The sequence below is a fragment of the Nelumbo nucifera genome, chromosome 6 (assembly GCF_055504915.1).
Source record: "Nelumbo nucifera cultivar China Antique chromosome 6, China Antique-T2T, whole genome shotgun sequence".
Classification (NCBI taxonomy): domain Eukaryota; kingdom Viridiplantae; phylum Streptophyta; class Magnoliopsida; order Proteales; family Nelumbonaceae; genus Nelumbo; species Nelumbo nucifera.
Genome location: NC_142654.1, coordinates 45,465,175 through 45,478,856, shown reverse-complemented (window position 1 = coordinate 45,478,856; position 13,682 = coordinate 45,465,175). Strand labels below are relative to the sequence as shown.

The 13,682-nt window shown below is 35.9% G+C and overlaps 1 protein-coding gene across 9 annotated transcripts in view; it reads left to right on the top strand.

Moving 5' to 3' along the window:
* Positions 1-1,219: 1,219 nt before the first annotated feature.
* Positions 1,220-13,682, top strand: part of LOC104587807 (ubiquitin C-terminal hydrolase 12-like) — a 57,547-nt gene continuing 45,084 nt past the window's right edge. For 3 of the 9 annotated variants that reach the window (XM_088890074.1, XM_088890072.1, XM_088890080.1), the window contains exons 1-11: positions 1,220-1,379; positions 1,668-1,731; positions 1,934-2,084; positions 2,186-2,343; positions 2,872-3,137; positions 3,243-3,461; positions 3,552-3,660; positions 3,756-3,871; positions 5,725-5,823; positions 12,765-12,874; positions 13,048-13,122. In XM_088890074.1, coding sequence (XP_088746200.1) covers positions 1,350-1,379; positions 1,668-1,731; positions 1,934-2,084; positions 2,186-2,343; positions 2,872-3,137; positions 3,243-3,461; positions 3,552-3,660; positions 3,756-3,871; positions 5,725-5,823; positions 12,765-12,874; positions 13,048-13,122 — 1,397 coding nt within the window. In that variant the 5' untranslated portion in view covers positions 1,220-1,349. Of the gene's footprint in view, positions 1,380-1,528; positions 1,732-1,837; positions 2,085-2,185; positions 2,344-2,871; positions 3,138-3,242; positions 3,462-3,551; positions 3,661-3,755; positions 3,872-5,724; positions 5,824-12,764; positions 12,875-13,047; positions 13,123-13,682 lie in introns of all 9 variants that reach the window. The other 6 variants (XM_088890075.1, XM_088890073.1, XM_088890077.1 and 3 more) reach the window with 5 other exon arrangements.

Genomic DNA, 13,682 nt, shown 5'->3' with positions numbered 1-13,682 from the left:
TCCACATGTCCCCTTATTACGAGGTCGGGCCAAATCACCCTCCATCAGGTGTCATATTTAAATAATAACTATTAAAATATATAAATTTATCACATTAAACAAAAGATAAGTGTTATAAACAAGAACTATTTTTTAAAATAAATTACAAAAAAATAATAAAAAATTTAAAGTTGCACAAAAATGAGATATTTTTTCTTTCAAATCAAATGGTTAACAAATGATGTCATTATTATACAATAAAAACTCAACAAATTGATAAAAACAAAAGAATAGAAAATACAAAAAATTGTGCACATAACCAATACCATACATTTATCATATTAAACACTAATAGACATGTATTAACAATGAAAATGAAAATAAAAAATTTAAATCTACAAACACACAATTATTTGGTTATTTATATTTTTATAATGAGTTTAGATAAAAATACTGAAATTATCATTTTTTTAACTATTAATGAAATTATGCACAATTACCGGTTCATTCGGATGGCGCAAACATTAATGAATTAAGTCATGAAGCATTTCTGCAGAAAAAAATCGAACGACATGAAGCATAATGTACAAGGAATCTCGTGTAGACCCAAATTTGAGACCCACATGACGTCCATACACGTCGATCATGTGCGTTTTTTTTTTTCTAATTTCTCATCGTTCCAAAGAAAAGAAGAGCTCCCCATATTATTGCATGATTACGTTACCGTTGGATAATCCGGATTTTTTGGACAGATAATCAGATACTGATAAAACCGTGCACCTTAATTACACCGAAACACAAAATCATTCTCTTCCGAAAACCCAGCTGGACCAGATCGTCAATCTGCTAAGCTGAGCCTCCTCGTGGGTGTTGAAAGCTCCAACACTGTACTTGCTTGACCAATGGGCGAGACCAGACTGGTCCAGCTGACACTTTCAGTTCTTTTGTTTAATCGGGTTATACTGGACCGATCAAATCGAACCGGACCGGTATCTTTGAAGAGTGAAGACCTTCGATCGGGTAGTGTGGGCTTCCCCAGTCCCCACCTTAACGTGGATAGTTCCGAAGACGGTAGACCGTCTGTTGGGTCTACCATTGAGGGTAGTCTATGAGATCTGCTCTGGTATGAATGGGAAGTAGTGAAGTATTAGCATGTGCAATAGACCTTCTCTGAGTTTTATTGTCAAGAAATACCCAAACTACCCCTCCTCGAAATAAAACCCATAGCCTTTTTCCTAAACCAGTTTTTCGGTGGTGTCTCGTTGCAGAAAAGCCCCGTTCTCCTTTCTCCCTATTGTTCGTTCGCTTGCAGTTCATTGTTCTCTGCTGTTCGCAGATTCGTCGATCGGACGATTCTCCTATCTCCATCCATGACTTTGATGACTCCCCCACCGTTAGATGTATAACACGAAATCTCTCTCTCTCTCTCTCCCCCTCTCTAGCTCTATCTATCTATTTATCGGAAAATTGATTATTTTCGGTGCTTCGCTGTTTTTTCTCCCGGGGGCTAGTTTGGTTTATGCTATTTGTATCGGTTTTGGTGGTCTAGGGTTTGAGTTCGATTTGGAGGGTCTGAATTGACCGCAATTTCGGAATTCCATTGCGATGCTGTTCGATTTCTAGGGTTTTGATTCAATCGAGGGTGGGTTTTACTGGATCCGAGCTTTGATTCGTGCTTCTTTTTGCAGCAAGAGGACGACGAGATGTTGGTTCCCCATTCGGATTTTGCAGATGGTCCGCAGCCAATGGAAGGTAATGTTTCTATCTATAAATCAATCTGTTTTGCCAATTTTGTTGTTCGAGTTTTGAATCTCTGGTGCGCGGTCAGTTCGATTTGATGGAGGTAATCCAAACTTAGGTCTTTATTGCACGCGAGTTGCAGTGTTTGGTCTCATGTAAATGATGGGAAATGATATTAGGGTTTTGATTTTTGAATTTCTCTTCTACCTATTAGTAGTAGCACAAGCAGAAACTGCTAGTACGGTGGAGAGTCAGCCAGTGGAGGATCCTCCCTCATCGAGATTTACGTGGACAATCGAAAATTTTTCTAGGCTGAACACCAAGAAACACTATTCCGAAATTTTCATTGTTGGCGGTTATAAATGGTAAGCGGGTCTCCCATCTCTATCAGATTTCTTTCGATACTTGAGGGTAGTTGATCCTGTTAGTGTTGATCAAGTTTGAGCCCTTGCATTGCTTTGGGCAGGCGGGTGCTTATTTTTCCGAAAGGAAACAACGTGGACCATTTGTCTATGTACCTAGATGTTGCAGATTCTGCAAGCTTGCCTTATGGGTGGAGTAGATATGCCCAGTTCAGCTTGGCCGTGATAAATCAAATACACAACAAGTATACTGTTAGAAAAGGTACGATTTTTTTCCCATCTTGATATTTGCATGCTGTTGGATAGATTTCTATGTCAAAATCCTTATTTTTTTTCCTTAGTTACATACATGAGCATAGTTGTGGTCACTACTTGATTTTTCTACGTGAATTTTGTGAGCATTCGTTGTTGTTATTATTATTATTATTATTATCATCATTATTATTATTTAAATCGGTAATGTTGATTGCATATAATCTAATGTGGATTTCAGTTGGTACTGTCATAATAAATACCAGCTGTTTTCTTTCATTTATTGCATTACTGATAAAATATGTGTTATACCATTATGTCATGGCTTTGGTATATAATCCTCTTGAAAAGGGTTTTCCTTTTTATATTGGAGGTGTTGTTTTTTATGGTTACAACTCTTCTGTCAACTTCCCTTGGAAAGGAAACCACAGCTCCTTCTACTTGGAACTATGTAAATTGTTATTGGCTCAAATTCCATTATTTTCAATAATAAGAAACACGTGGGGCTTGAGTGTAATTCAATTCTTGCATTGTGCAGACACACAACACCAGTTCAATGCACGTGAGAGTGATTGGGGTTTCACATCATTCATGCCTCTCAGTGAGCTATATGACCCAAGTAGAGGGTATCTTGTGAATGATACATGTATAGTTGAAGCTGAGGTTGCAGTCCGTAGGGTTGTGGATTATTGGACATATGATTCAAAAAAGGAAACGGGTTATGTTGGACTTAAGAACCAAGGAGCAACCTGTTACATGAATTCTCTGCTCCAGACTCTGTACCATATTCCTTACTTCAGAAAGGTTAGAAACTTAGTATACATGCAGAAATTCTCTTTATCTAGTTCAGGGTAACTTATCATCTTATGAAGAAGAAAACCTTTTTTTTGTCTGGAATTTATATATCAGGCTGTATACCACATGCCAACAACTGAGAATGATATGCCATCGGGAAGCATCCCTCTGGCTCTGCAGAGCTTATTCTACAAGCTCCAGTACAGTGACAACAGTGTTGCAACAAAAGAGCTTACCAAGTCTTTTGGATGGGACACATACGATTCTTTCATGCAGCATGATGTGCAGGAACTTAATAGGGTTTTGTGTGAAAAGCTTGAAGACAAAATGAAGGTGTTTTTTGGTGAACATAATCTTTTTTTTAGAAAGTTTCATCTCATTGCCAGGACTATTTTGATTTTGATTTTTTGTTTGGGTGTTCAGGGGACTGTTGTAGAGGGTACAATACAGCAATTATTTGAAGGGCACCATATGAACTACATTGAATGCATCAATGTAGATTACAAGTCTACAAGGAAGGAGTCATTTTATGGTATTTTTGTTTTAATTTCAATCTGAATTGTAGAATGGATTTTATTGCCCTTGCCAATCTCCTGTGGTGCTGAAGTGCCCATGTATAAATGACAGATCTTCAGCTTGATGTCAAAGGCTGTAAAGATGTTTATGCTTCTTTTGATAAGTATGTAGAAGTTGAACGTCTTGAAGGTGATAACAAGTATCATGCTGAGCAACATGGGCTACAGGTATAAAGGCTGGATAACAATTTATGTGAAAAGCTTATAGAACTTCTGTGTCTAAATACTTGAATAAAAAGTGGCTTAAGGCAATTAGTTGTTTTTTTGATAAATCTTAAGGCAATTAGTTGTTTTTGATTTTTGATGACCTTTTTCCCATCCCCTCCAAAATGCAGCATTTTATTTTTTCCCCAAGCAAATGGTACGTTAAATGCGAACATACCATCGATAGCATATTAATTTATCTTATTCATTTGATGGGTAACTGTTAAATTTTATTAAACATGAAACATAAAATGTCACATATAATACATGCCATATATTCCTTAGCTTTAGACTAGTATTTGCCACCTAGTCCTTTCCTTTTCTCATTACATTCAACATTCAGACAATTGACTGCAAAATAATTGAATCCCATTTGCCCCTTGTTTTGCCATTGCACCAGCTATACAGTTTATTAATAAGCTCTTTCCGTTCTCATTAGATCATGGTATTCCTCCCTTGTGCTTTGCCTTCTCTGAGTGGATTACTCTGATTTGAAAGATAGAAATAGTTTCAAATGAAATATTTTCCTTTGTTGCAGAAATTGAACAAGAGGATAAAGGGAGAACATTGTTATAGTTATTGTAGTCATCATTATCTAAGCCTTGTTTCAAGTTTCAACCATATGGGGTTGGCTACATGAATCCTGTTTCATTATTCCGTTCTCTTCAGTTTCATACATGTTGTTAAATTATGAGCCCTTAAATCATTTCTTACTAGTTGCTACTACAATCCATGTTCTTCTAGCCCTTTCAAATTATGGGCCCTTAAATTGTGAGTCCTTAAAACATTTCTTGGGCATCTATTTTCTTTTCTATTTTTCTTCCATTTGGTAACTTTCTTTTTGGAATAACAAGTCTTTACACCTGATTTATTTTAGTCTTGTAGTAAGGAAAAATCTATTTGACTTGAGTTTGACCCACTTTTAAATGCTATTAAGTGTTCATTCATGTGAAATTGTAACCTCTTTTATATTTAATGAAAGCCTTATTTTATTCTTCTTATTATTAAAAAACGTTATTAAATGTTCATTTATCAAAAAAATGTTGTTAAATGTTCATTCTTTTTAAAATGTCTTTAGTATTGTCATATTATTAGCTGTTACAGATTTTAAAACTATATCTCTTGTTTCATTCTTCTCCAATGACCATGGTTTAAAATACTGACATGCATGATGCACATTTTTTTTTCACATAATGTGATTCAAATAGTTGAAACTTTTTTTTTCTGTCTGAGTTTTTTAATGATGGACATGTTGGGGGGTGTTTAGTGTTTGAACATCAACGTTGCAATATTTTGAACCTTGCCTCAAACCAAAATCCTCCATGCACATATTGTACCCTACACTTGCTTTCCCCACAAATCAATTTAGATCTCCTTTATAATGATCTTCTACTCGTTTGGAATTTCTTGTATTATGACTCCCTCCTTGCGTAGAGGGTTTGCTGGTTGTTTGAGCATTTTTATTCGTTTTTTTGGGGGGTAGGTAATAGGTTGTGATGGTGGTGGCATGCAATATTATCTAGTTATATTTGCCAATCAAAATAAAAATCTACATTGTATTAAATGAGAAAATACAAATGTCTTAATTTTCAATGCAGTGATTTGTTTGAATAACTTGTGATTTATTAAAATTAATAATAAAATTTTCTAGCTTTTAGCCATGTGAACTGATTTAGTTTAATGCTTAATTCTGGTAATTGAACAAAAATTATGACATTTAGCATCTTTTTATTTATCTTTTCTTTTCATTTGGATTGGATTAAGTATGCTGCTTGAAGATGGTTATTAAAGGGACTACTACTATTTGATTCTTTCAGGATGCTAGAAAGGGGGTCCTTTTCATTGATTTTCCTCCTGTCCTTCAACTTCAGCTCAAACGATTTGAATATGATTTCATGCGAGATACTATGGTCAAGGTTAGTGATATTACTTGAACCATTATTTGTTTATTTTTTTTTTGTGTATTCTAACTATTTTTTCCACTTTTGGTGAATATATTAGTTTTGATTTTTTATTTGTTTTGGTTTTAATAGGAAATAATAGATTTCATGAACATACAATGATGTAACAGCTTTACTATTATACTAGATGTGATGGTGGGCCTTGGTGCAACGGTTAGTTGCTCCATTGTGACCTGGGTGACCAGGGTTCAAATCTTGGAAACGGCTCTCTGTATGTGCAGGAGTAGGGCTGCATTACATCTGTCCCTCCCTAGATCCTGCATTGGCGGGAGCCTCGTGTACTGGGATGCCCTTTTTTACAATTACACTAGAAGGTGTTTCCTTATCATATGCATGTAAGGGAAAATAATATGTAGAAAGTTGTCAATCTTAGTGTCTAATGATCTCATCCTGGTTGCTTTTGATGTTCATCTGCATCTTGTCCAACAATCTCATTGCTAAGTGAATCAATACGTCTCTGCAAATTTTTTGGGAGTGATTGGAACATCCTTCAAAATTCCTTCTATTTTTTTTAATCAGTAACTGAAATGGGGTTTATTAATGTTCAAAAAGAATGTAGTACAAATTGCAATGTGCAACGACACCCTTTTACATTTGGCTATCTCTTGCTTCTTCCTCTCTTCATTTTTTTTTACATATGCCAATAATTGCTGTTTAAGCGATGACTCCCCTAAACAATCCACTTCTATTGGCCCTTGCCTGGCCAATACATTTGACAACTGTTAGCAGACCTTTTTAATGCAAGAGAAAGTTGTTCTTGTTTTCAAAGCTAAAGGATGTGGTTCTCTCATTATATGCCTAATGCCTGTATTTCCGCATACACAACTTGTTTAATTTGTGAGCAATTCCAATATAAGTCGACTGTTGCCTTCCACGGTTCCACCACATCTCTATCATTACATCTTTTACTTAACCTTAGTGCATGTAGGACTGCCAACAGCTCCACCCTTTTTGAGTGACCATAGTTTCCAAGGTGTCTAGGCGATTCTGGGCGACACTGGGGCGCCTAGTCGCCTAGGCAATAACAATTTTATAATATAAAAATCTGACTTTTGGCTAGTTTCCTAGTTTTATATACCATTCAGCATGTATGTTAATTGAAAAAATAGCATTTCTCTTTATTAAGAACATTAAATTTCCTCTAAAAATGGGGCAAATTATCACATCTAAAAGATAAAAATCTTTTACGTATATTAATTTCATTATTTTCAAAAATAATACTACTATAATAAGTATTTAATAGAGAAAATTCATATTAATTAGCAACTAAAGATGGTTATCAACTTTATATGATAAATATTCAAGATGGAAAGTAAAATAGAAAAAAACAAGGATGGAGTTTCTGTTTTATTTAATTAGAGAGAGAGAGAGAATAGAAAAAATAACTTTATTATTCTATTCTTTCTTTCCTCTTTCTTTTCTTTCCTTCTTTCTTTTTCTCTTCTCAAAACCCTTTGATCTTTTAAATTTCAATAGTAAAACATTAAAACAAAGCATAATTGATGTATATAGCATATAATAAAATGTATTAACACATACATTAATAAGATGCAACAATATAAATGATATTATAAAAGGCGCCTGCCTTGTCATTTTTGTTTCCTAGGCGGGCGCTTAGTCGCCTACGTGGGTGCCTAGTTGCCTAGAAGGGCGCCTAATTGCTAAAAGGCATTTGGGCAAGGCACCCAACCAAGGGTGCCTAGTTGCCTAGGCGATGCCTTGACAACTATGTGAGTGACTATTCCTGATTGTACAAGAATACATGGTCAAGATGATGACACCATTGTTTCTGAAAACTCCTTCCATTCCTAAAGCTCCCTGGTTGCCAAAGCTGCAACCATTGAATTTTAATTTGTTTAGATTATTTATTGGTGGCATTTCAAACAACCTTTTGTTTCCCTTGGTGCCCTACACAGAGTTTGTTCGTTTATTATTCTATTAGCCAGGACCCGTGCGATGCACGGGATTTGTTAAGCGAAAGCTAAACAATAGAAGCACATAAGAGTATAGAATTATTTTATATTTTTAACTTTTTAAATAGTTAATAATTATTTATATTTTATATAGTACTTTTAATGATTTTTTTACAATACAAAAAATAACAATAATTAATTTTAGCTAGGGTTGCTCATCAAACTAATGAAACCGACCAACCCAATCAACTCGACCCGAGCTGGTCAGTTTTCTAGTATTTTCGGTCGATTTTAGTCCAATAATCTCCCAACCTGACGAGGTTGGATCAATTTTGCTTTGGCCATTTGTAAACTGACCAAAATTGAACGACTTGACCATAATATATAAATATATATATTAATATTATTTTATATTTTAAATATAATTTTTTTAATACAAGAAAGTGGGAAATTTCCATATTTCTTAGTCTAAAATATTTATTTATTATCATTAATTTAATTTTTAATAATGCCACTGTAATTTTTGAAATTTAAATGTTCTTAATAAAGACAATTGCTATTTTTTTCAATTAACATACATGCTGAATGGTATTTACAACTAGGAAACTAGCCAAAAGTCAGTTTTTTATATTATAAGATATTTATCGCCTAGACGACTAGGCGCCCCAGTGTCGCCTAGAATTGCCTAGATGCCTTGAAAACTATGCCTATTAGTGGAAAGGTTTGAGAGAAGGCTAGCAAGCTGCAAAGGGAATTATATTTCGTTGGGAGGGGGAATTACATTGATCAACTCCACCCTAGCAAATCTCTTGTGTACTACAGGTCGGTTTTTAGGATGCCCCAAGCAGTGGTAAGGACTGAAAAGATTATGAGAGATTTCATTTGGGAACATGGGGAAGGGAAGAAAGATCACTTGGTTAGTTGAAGGAGGAAGGGGGACTGGGCATTGGAAATGTTAAGTTGAAATATATGGCTTTGTTGAGTAATCAAAAGTTTCCCTAAAGAAAATGAGAAGTCCATGGGCTGCCAAACAATGGGTGGGAGAGCTACTTTGGCTGCTCCTTGGAAGGCTATCCACAACATTCTTCCTGTGTTCCTCACTCACATAAGGTATGACTTGTCTTTGGGTCAGAGAATTAGGTTTAACAATGGGTGGGATGCGGGTTGCTTGCATAGAGCTACTTTGGCTGCTCCTTGGATATCCACAACATTCTTCCTGTGTTCCTCACTCACATAAGGTATGACTTGTCTTTGGGTCAGAGAATTAGGTTTTGGGAGGATATTTGGGTCGGGGGTTTCCGTCTTTCCTTCTCTCTTTGATCTCTCTAGATTTAAAGGAAAACTTGTTTCTGATTTTATCAGCTCATCCTCATCCTAATCAGGCTTGAATTGGAGTCCGGGCTTTACTAGAAACCTCAGATAATCTTAAATATCTAGAGTTTCTGCTTTGCTTAGCCTGTTGAATTCAGTGGTCTTGGGGAATGGTGGTTCAGATTCTAGAGTGTGGGCCCTTAATCAAACATGGGCATTTTCTTGCAAGTCTTTTCTGAACTCTCTTGTAGCCACCTCTCTTTCTCCTTTCCCTGTTAAGGAGATTTGGTCTCAGCCTATTCCTCCAGGAGTCAATGCTTTCTGTTGGGAAGTGTATCATGGCTCCATTAACACATATGACTTGTTTTAGAGGAAAAGACCAAATTACTGTTGGTCCCCAAGTTGGTGCTTCTTATGTAAGTTGTATGGTCTGCTTTTCATCTATTAATATCCTATCCTTTTGCTATCTTTATTTGGGAGTGGTTTTCATCTCTTTTTGGTTTGCAGATGGCTTTCCCCTGATAGTTTGGAAAGATTGTTTAGCTCTCATATTTTTAGTTGCTCTAAAAGAAGAGGCAGGATAATGGGGAGATGCACTAGACGGTGGCACATTGGATGAAAACTTTAATTCTCTTTGCTGACTTTAAGGTTGAAGATTTCTTCAGCTGGTGGGGACTAATAGTTTACTCTTCTTCTCGAAGACAAAAAGTACATGAGGCCTGGTCACCTCCATTTGTTGGATGGAAGAAATTGAACTTTGATGGTAGCTGCATGGGTAATCCTGGACCATTAGGTATTGGTGGGGTAATCAGGGAAGAAGATGGAAACATTCTAGCCATGTATTCAAGTCCTATTCAACATGGAGATGTGGTAAGATCAGAACTGATGGCAGCAGTGTATGGAGTAGAGAAAGCTAAAGAAATGAGGATTGATAGGCTGATTATTGAAGGTGATTGGAAAATAGTTGTGGGTTGGCTGAAAAAGGGGAAGGAGTAATATGGCAGCTAAGGAATGAGTTCAGGCACGTCAAATAGATATCTAAAGACATGATGATCCAAATAAGTGGATTAGGAGATCTGCAAACAGTATGGCTGATGGTTTAGCTAAACAAGGAATTCAGAGACAATCTGTGTTTTGGGCTGTTTTGTAAATATTGGGAGAGTTCTTCTTGGGCTTGTTGTCTCTGCCCACAACTTCTTGTTGTATTTCTTTATTTTAAAATTAATGATTCAATTTGTGTTGCTGATAAAAAAAAGGGTTGCCTAGGTCCACAGATGAAGCTCAGCTGAACCTAAATGTGCCTTATTTGGCTTATTGTTATGTTCTGATAAGTTAACCTTAGGTTTGATGTTTCAGTAGGTAATTTCTCTATTTAGTTATTATGCTTATAATTTAAACCAGCGTTTTAAAAGGCATGGGGCGTGCCTCTAGGCGAGGTGCTCCCAAAACGCCCTGAGGTGTATGTCAGAGGTGCTGACACCTCTGAGCCGTATGCTTCATGCACACCTCATATAAAATGACAGAAAAAAAGGAAAAAAAAGAATAAAAAAGGGAAAGGAAAAGAAAGGGAAGGGAAGGGAAAGAAAAAGAAAGAAAGAGAAAAGGAAAGGGAAGGGAAGAAAAGAGGAAAGAAAGTGGTTCGCCCTCGACCCCTTTGGTTGGGGGGCGAAAGGGACGGGAAGGGAAAGAAAAAGAAAGAAAGAGAAGAAAAAATAGAAAAAGGGAAGGGAAGGGAAGAAAAGATAAGAGGAAAGAAAGTGGTCCACCCTTGACCCCTTTGGCTGGGGGGCTTCGCCCCCTAGGCCCCACCCCCCTTTTCAATGCAGCCCAATTTTGACAAGAACCTCCCCTTCAACTAGTGCTATGCATCTTTATTCTTCTTAATATAAATATTTTCATTAAAAATAAAGAAAATGAGATCCCCCCTTCCTTTTCTTCCTCCTCACCTCTTCCTCTTAAGGAGGCTTAAGAGGTGTTACCTATTTCCTTCCTTTATTTTCCTTTATTTTTCCTCTTAAGGAGGCTTAAGAGGTGTTACCTTTTAAGGAGCCTTTTCTTTCCTTTATTTTTCCTCTCATTGCCTAACCCTCTAATCTTTTTTTAAGTAGCCAATTTGTTTGCCTAAATTAGGTGTACCATAGGTGTTACCTATTTCTTATTTTTCATTTCTGCTGTATGATTTATACAGTTCCTTCCACCCACTCTTGACCTATTTCCCTTTCCATTGCATTTGTCCATATTGGCTTGTCCTTTTGTGTTTCTTTCTTCCTTTTTCTGGTCTAGATTTTCCCTGTTTTGTTTTTACATCTACTAACTTCAAAGTAATTTCTCCTTTCTCTTTCATTTTCATGCTTCTTTGATATATACTGGTTCCTTGTGTCCGAGATGACCAAGAGTATTAAGGTTTTGCTTACAAGAAGGAGGTATTCCCTTATCTATTTTCTAGATTGACGACTGTCAAGAGGTGGATGCTTATCTTGAACCTGCAGGTTTTTCTCTTATGGATGAAATTGATTAATAAAGACACATATTGTGTCTTGATTTTGTAGAGATCTATTTTTGGTTTGAAATAAGTATTGACTTGCCCTGCACCTGAGTGTTGGTTGAAGGAGATTTTGCTATCTCTGGTTATATTTTTTAACAATTCTTTTCGTAGTTGTTATCCCATAATATTCTTCACTATTTTCTAGAAGTTTTGACTTATGGGCGTGCACATGCATGTCTATGCTTTATATACAAAAACGTGTACATGTGCATCAGATGTTCTTTTTTAGATTTAATCTCAGTTCTTGTGATGAAAACTGAAAGAGAACTTTATTGAAAGATAAAAAGGCAATGTGATTTAATCTTAGTTCCTTGAAATTAGTGTAGCCAATGTATCTTGCTAACATAATTATCAAAAAAAAAAATGCATCTTGCTAACACCTAGGTGCTTTTTCACTGTCAAGGTGATCCATCTACAAGGCGGCCAGAATTCAACTTCTTGTAGGAGAAGGTTGCCTCTTTGAGGTCTACACCTAGAACTATGGCTTCCGCCTTTGATCTTTCTGTTGTTGTTGCATTTAATAAATTCTTTTTGTTTTTGATGAAGAAATATTTCTTCCTAATAGAATATAATATAGTCGAAATTCTGGAGAGTTGGCTGCCTAAAGGAATCACATTGCTAGAAACTTGAATCGAATCTAAGTTCCTCTTTTACTTGACTTAGAAAGTTACCTTAATTTTGACCTTACAGTGTCATGGATGCTTATGGGAGTCCATAGAATGGTGGCTGCTCTGTGATAGAAATAACAGGAAAGCCCAAAACTTGATTTTCTGCAATCTTTTTACCCAAAAGATGTTTGTTTTCTCTCTGTTTTCTGTATTTCTGCGTTGAATGCTACAACTGTTTTCATCATCTTTCCTGGTGAGATAAATTACACAATCTCTTGAAATGTCTTTTTAATCAATTTCTACTTGTTATCTCTGTTTTGTATTTGATATCTACTTGTATTTAGTGACAGGTTTTATTTTTCTTTCGTTTTCTCTGATTATATCATTCCTTTCTTTGTAGTTTGGGGTGTAAGATGATTTTTCCCTTAAGCAAAAGCATTTTCACAATTATACTTTTTGTATAGTCTATGATTCTGTTGAGAATAGGTTTAATTCCCGGAATTGCTTTGTTTGGTTTAGATAAATGACCGTTATGAGTTCCCTCTGGAACTAGACCTCGATAGAGAGAATGGAAAATACCTGTCACCTGAAGCCGATCGAAGAGTTCGCAACCTTTACACGCTCCACAGGTACCTTCATGATGCTTCCCCTACAATACTAGTTCTCAGAGGAGTAATTTATATAATTTAAGTTGGGATGGGTTGGTTAAGTATGATATCTTTGACTAAGAGAGGAATATATATTTGTGTTTGTCAATTTTTTATTTTGTTATGTTCAGGTTCTTACTTTTGTTTGTTTGCAGTGTTTTGGTTCACAGTGGTGGGGTGCATGGTGGACATTATTATGCTTTTATCAGGCCCACTCTCTCTGATCAGTGGTAGGTATAGCTAGAGCTTGTTCACTGAATATTTTTGTTTGGCTGTTGTTAACTTTGGGAAAAATTGCTGGTTAATCAAATGCATTCAACCATAGCAAAAAAGCATTTTTCTGTAGCTGCACTATTTTAGGTGGTAAAAATGGGCTATTAAGTGCAGACACCTGCAATGGAAGTATCCTATACACATGATTTTAAGAACTCTGTTTTCCTCATTTAGATTGAGTAATTTGATATTCCTCATCTCTAGCAATTGTTTCCATGCTGATTGAACTATAAACTGTTTTCGATTGATCATCTGTACTATATTTATGGTTTTTTTCCCAAACATCCCCTCTATCGTTTGGTCTCTTTTTCTTTACTATTTTCCAGTTGTATTGTTCATGTCGGAGTTTTAAATGTTTAAAGTAGCTATTTTGCTTCCATATATTTATTGTTATGCATACTTTTAATACACCTTTGTTATTGAGGGCCATTGAATGGTGTAATGGTAAATTTGAGGTTGACAATCACGAGAACATGGTTTTGTGCCTGAGAGTGGCCACTTTATGCAAAAAATGTCA